The sequence below is a fragment of the Brassica napus genome, unplaced genomic scaffold, assembly GCF_020379485.1.
Source record: "Brassica napus cultivar Da-Ae unplaced genomic scaffold, Da-Ae ScsIHWf_2422;HRSCAF=3130, whole genome shotgun sequence".
Lineage (NCBI taxonomy): Eukaryota > Viridiplantae > Streptophyta > Magnoliopsida > Brassicales > Brassicaceae > Brassica > Brassica napus.
In genome coordinates this window covers 11,162-17,158 of record NW_026015762.1, presented here as the reverse complement: position 1 = coordinate 17,158, position 5,997 = coordinate 11,162, and the positions used below count along the sequence as shown (strand labels likewise).

The 5,997-nt window shown below is 33.8% G+C and overlaps 1 protein-coding gene across 1 annotated transcript; it reads left to right on the top strand.

Moving 5' to 3' along the window:
• Window positions 1-2,994: 2,994 nt before the first annotated feature.
• On the top strand, window positions 2,995-4,787 carry LOC125601013 (PRKR-interacting protein 1-like). The gene is made up of 2 exons (XM_048773447.1): window positions 2,995-3,339; window positions 4,285-4,787. The coding sequence occupies exons 1-2, from the start codon at window positions 3,085-3,087 to the stop codon at window positions 4,609-4,611; spliced, it is 582 nt and encodes a 193-aa protein (XP_048629404.1). The 5' UTR covers window positions 2,995-3,084; the 3' UTR covers window positions 4,612-4,787.
• The last annotated feature ends 1,210 nt before the right edge of the window (window positions 4,788-5,997 follow it).

Genomic DNA, 5,997 nt, shown 5'->3' with positions numbered 1-5,997 from the left:
TTCAAGTTCTATACTCCCCATGCAAAAAGACACCAAAACCAAAGAAGGTTGGTCAACACCCTAAAAGACCTTTAATGCATTTTGACATTCTCCTCAAAACGACTGACAACCCATATAAATTATTTAAGAATCTGAAAACCATTAATAGTTCATCATGTTCCTCACAACATCCAAACAAACTTCTGATAGAGACAATCAAGGTGTTGGCCTTTCCTTCTCTCAAACTACCCACCTCATCCTCCGCCCATCAACTTCAATGGTCCACTGACCAGCGAAGAGAAAAAGGTGTACGATAAGGTGTAAACACAATCCCGGATTACATTCTTTACCGAAATGGAGACAACGTCAAACTTTACAAGATGGAAAGCATTCACGACCACCTATGTAACAAGCTGGAGGTTGTGAGGACACTCTTCTTTGTCAAGATTTCCACTAGTCAATAGCAGAGGAAGAAGCTAAAATATAAGAAAGTTTGTAACTTCTATAAATAAAAGCGTTGAGGTCCAGTATAAGTATGATTAATTTTTCAACTCGCAAATTCTCGCTACACCCAATAACACGACCGTTTACTGATTCTAGTCCCTGATCAAGCCTACAAATGTAATGAAACTGAAAAATTAATTTTCTACAAATGTAACCAAACTAAAAATATATTGTTCAAAAATTAAAAAAATATAAGAAAATATTTATAATTTAATTTGTACATATTTTGAATTAAATTTTATATAGCATAGTCATCATTCTCTTTAAAACCCAAAATTAAACATAATTAAGAAAACATATTTAATTTAATCATGTACTCATACTTAAATATAAATTACATAAAAATATTTAAAGTTAGAAATCACTTACAAAAATATAAAATATGTCAAGTAAAATTATGTCAACTAAATAACCACGCGCTTTAAAAATACAGGTCAAATTCATTTACTACTTTGTGTGAAGGTTGAGATGAAAAAATTATATAACAACAAAATATTGAAAATGAAATTTTAAATCAATTAGCTTTCATCTAACTTTAAAATATTTAGATTCAAAAATCCCATATCATAAGTTAAAATTCTCTTCAATTCCGCAAACTTCAGTCTATCTATACAACTTGATGGGTTGATGGGAGCAAGGAACCGTCGCATAAGAATCTCACCTCTTCACTCGGAGGTGGAAGCATTAATATGGACAATGGAGTGTACGAGGAATTTACGTCAGTTTCAAGTCACGTTTGCAACGAATTGTTCTCAATCGGTGACGATGGTTTCGAAACCAGACGAATTGCCAGTGTTTGCAAGTTATTTGGAAGATATCAAGAGTTTGAAAGAAAGTTTTCTAAACTCATAGATCATTCATGTACCTCATACGGAAAATTTAAGGGCGGAGAGTCTAGCACGCAGTGTCAGAAAACAATTGTCTTTCATCATTCACATGGATGAAAGTTACCAGCTTTTTTTGCAGAGTTAGTCTGAATATGTATATGTTGATGACCAAAAAAAAATCTATACAACTTGTTAAAGTAAACCATCTACACAAATTTTAAAATCATTTTAAAAATACATAAATTAGGAACAATAATTGTAATTTCTTTTAAATAAATATTGACTAAATTTTAATCATGCATTTTCGAATCGAGGATCAAAATCTAGTTGGCAGTGAAAAATCATAATTAAAGTTGAATTTATAAACCAGTTGTTGATTAAAATTAAAAAATTATAAATTTATTTTGAGTCATAGAAAGTATCCTTTTGAGTGGGATACAACTGGTTGACAAAGACGGATGGCATTTCATAAATAATGAAAAATACACGGTGAAATCTGCGTACCAAGTAGAACGTGTCTACCCTGACAAGGATAAACCATTACCAGTTTTTGGTCTTTCGGTTGATATTTTGAAGGTGTTTTGCTGGAAAATAAGATGTCCACCGAAAATGAAGCATTTCTTATGGAAAATAGTATTAGGATGCATTGCAGTTAAGAAAAACTTGCAAGAAAGGGGGATGCAAGGGGATATTTTCTGTGCAAGGTGTGGAGAACGGGAGGAATCAATAAACCATGTGTTTTTTGAATGTCCACCGCGATACAAGTTTGGGCACTCTCAAACATCTCATCGAATCCAGCTGTTTTCCCTAATCCATCATTTTTCGAGAATATGGATCATTTGTTTTGGAGAGTTGTTCCACCAAATGGAGGATCATCAATTTGCTTGGATATTATGGTATATTTGGAAGGGAAGAAATAATAAAGTTTTTAGTAATATAGATATTGATCCTAGGGACACTTTAAAATTGGTAGAAATGGAGTTTCTATTGTGGACTGAAGCACATGTTTCATTGGCACAAAGGGTTTCCCAAAATATAGAGGTCGAGGCCACAAATCTACCGATCATTCTAGGTATATGGTGCTTTACAGATGAGTCATGGAAAGATGAGAAGATTTTTTCAGGACAAGGATGGTATATCACTTTAGAAGGTTTTGATGGTTTGATGGGCGCAAGGAACATAAGGGCGAGTCTGTCACCCCTTCACGCGGAAGTGGAAGCGCTTATTTGGACAATGGAATGTATGTGGAATCTACGTCAGTTTCAGGTCACACTTGCAATGAATTGTTCTCAATTGGTGAAGATGGTTTCAGAACCAGAAGAATGATCAACTTTTTCAAGTTATTTGGAAGATATCAAGATCCTGAAGAAAAGTTTTAACAACTCGAACATCATTCATGTACCCATAACACATAATACACCGGCGGATTGTGTTGCACGCAATGCCAGGAAGTAGTCGTCTTTTATCGTTCACATGGATGCAGAGTTACCGGTTTGGTTTGCAGAGTCTTAGAAGTCTGTATATGTTGATGACCAAAAAAAAAATCATAAATTTATTTTTGAAATAATTAATTGCAGGCTATAACGGCCCGGTTATAATTTAGTTTTCAAAACATGTAGAAGTCAATAGTCTCCAAAATATATAAACCCAGCTCAAGCCCAAGCCCAAGCCTCAAAAGCTTGACTGATAGACACCTAAAGCAAATATATCGTCTTGTCTAGGGGAGAGATATCCCCAATTGGCATCGGGTTAGGGTTTTCAGGAGCACACAACAATGTCGACCGGGAAACCTAAGCAAGAAGGCGATACGAGATTGGTGGTTGCCGCCACGACGGCGTCGGCATTAATGGAGGCAAAGAAAGCTGATAGCGGAGGATCTACATCTATCGTGGAGTATAAACCTCCGGTGATGCTCGAAGACGAAGAAGATCTAGAGATAAAGCTTAGAAGAATCCTGGAGAACGTCCCGGTCCGCGTTAGCAACACCTCTGGTAGTTCCGCTGGTTCTGGATCCGGTGATTTCCACCAGGTAATTGATACCATCCTTTTGATTACTGCGTCTTAGTCTCCGCTGGCTGTCTTTAACTCTTGCGAATCGAAAATTTCATAGAGTTTAGTCTTTAGTGATTGAATTTTAGTGCCAGGGATCTGAATTTTCTTAGTGGACCTGTGTTTACTTTGTGGATTTGCGCTTTCAACTTCCAGTTGCATAGAATAGGAAGTGAATCTCACAGAAAAAAATTGCATTTTATCTGTGAACAAAAGCTAAGCCTTTTGCTCTTGAGAATAGTTATATGTGGTTTCCAAGTCTCACCTCAGATCCAAAACTGAGAATTCAGAATCGCAGGCTGTTTATTTGCGAAGGAGGCTTAGTGTTTAGTTACAAGTTTGATAGTGCTGAATCAAGGGATTTTAGTCACTGGTGCTGGTTACCTAATACCCATTTTGGGGTTTCGGTTTCCGGAATCATAAATTTCAAACAAGAGAACTTGAAACTTCTTCACTGAAAATTATTTGCTAACAAAAGCCAAGTCTTTCGCTCTTAGGCATAGATGGATGTGGTTTCATTAGTAAGATAGGGATCTGAATGTTCGATCATTAAAAAGAAGTTATGTGTCATTAGTAAGATAGGGATCTGAATGTTCTTAGTGGACATGTGTTTTGTTTTTTTTAGTTTTCAACTGATCACCATGTTTCCATGTCTGGTTAAAAGGTGATAGAGCTTGAATTTTGAGTAATTCTGTGCGAGAAGGTAATGTGAGTTGTAGTGATTAGTCAGTGCTTATTATTTGATTATAGCCTTAGTTCTTTTTGATGTTTAGCCCTGCAAGTTTTAGTTTTGGCTTTTAATGGCATCAAGCTGCACTTGTCAAAATGTTTTCTGTATATAGAAAGAACTTGTATACTTCCTTTGCTTATTTGGTAGATATCTCTAGAGTTTTACCATAACGATGCATCACTCTCTGTTATACAGTACCGGCAAATGAGGCGAAGAGAGCAAGACCGACTCACAAGGATGGATATTGACTATAACAAGCGTTTGAAAATGGCGGAATTTACTATAAGAAGAGAAGAGAAAGTGAAAGCTGCAGAGGAAAAAACATCAAAGAAGCGTTTGAAACGTCAAAAGAAGAAGCAGAGAAAGCAAGAGAAGAAGAGAAAACCAAACACTGAAGAACAAGGAGAGCAACCTAGAGAAGAAGTATCATCTGAGGACGAAGGTAATGAAGAAGAGTCTGTTGTCGAGGCTCGTCCACGTCCGATATTTAACAAATCAAGGTTTCAAGAGAAGCGTCCATAACCTTTCGTTGTTACATGTATCCCAAAACTTTCGTTGCAAGATGCGTTTCTTTTTTTTCCTTTCATTTTCAGCATTAGATGAATCTATAAGAAAAGAATCGTAGCAGGTCTTGACTTGTTTGTGTATGTACGCAGCAAAAAAAAGTTAATGGAATTGATGGGTCTTTTAATAGCTAATCATATTTTGACTCACTTTTTTTTAATTGTGGATTTTTCTTTAAAATCTAATTTTAGAAATAAAAATACATGTTGGTTTTTCATAATTTTAAATTTAGTTACATTTATAATCCCTTATAATTATGTAAAATGAATTTTTATTTAAATTGGGCCAAAGAAGTTAACTTATGTTCTTCAACACAATTAATTAAAGTGCGAGTTATATGCGAACAGGAAAAAATAATTTATAAAAATTTATAAATGCTTTAACTAACTAATAATATATCGTACGTTATTTTAAAAACAATTATATCTTCAATTATATCGTATGAGTGGTTTTATCAGTTCTCAGAAAAGTACAGCTGCCTAGGCGACGCCTAATCGCATAGACAATTTTAATATTGTAATAATAAATAATAAATATTTTATCATTCATAAACTATAATAATTAAGATATTATAATATAAAATCTTATGAAAAAACAATATAAATTTTATTATTCGTGAAGTCATCTATTGAATCATTTTTCTTTTTTTGTTGCTTGATATATAGTTTATATACATTTGCACAGTTCTTCTACTAAGAAACGAAATGTTTCAAATGTTTCTGAAAATTCTTGCTCCCACTAATGATATTTAATATAAAATATCACTTATATTTAGTTCTAGATTTTTACTTGTGCTTTCAAAGCGCGAGATTATTTTCTGTTGACAAATTTGTTAATATGTTTGTTTGTTCTTTAAAATGTTTAGACATCAGCATTCAGTTTTCAATTCAGTTCCAATTTATTTATTTTTTCTTGGTTTTCGGTTAAGTCCATATTCGGTTGTGGTTTTTGTTTTTTTTGGTGGCTTCACAAAGTTTCCTAAAACAAAATTTTTTTTGACTCAATTTTTTTTTCTAATTTCTTTTCATGAGTATCAATACTTATGTTGTGTTGTAGAAACAGATCAAGACTCAAGAACAAGCTAGACTTGTTTTTATCACTAAGAAAACATTTTTTGTTCAAAGAGTATACCTGGTTCAAGTTTCTTTTAAAGAATGTATAATGTTATCAAAAACATAATTTGAAGCTCAAAACTCTTTTATTTTGTCAAGACCAAAACGTTTCTCTTCTTCAGAAATAACAAACACGAACAAACTAGTGTTACACTAAACTAATATTATCAGGGTTTTTTATAGTGCCTAGAGTCAAGAGAGAATGATTTAGCATTTGTCACACAAGAGTTGC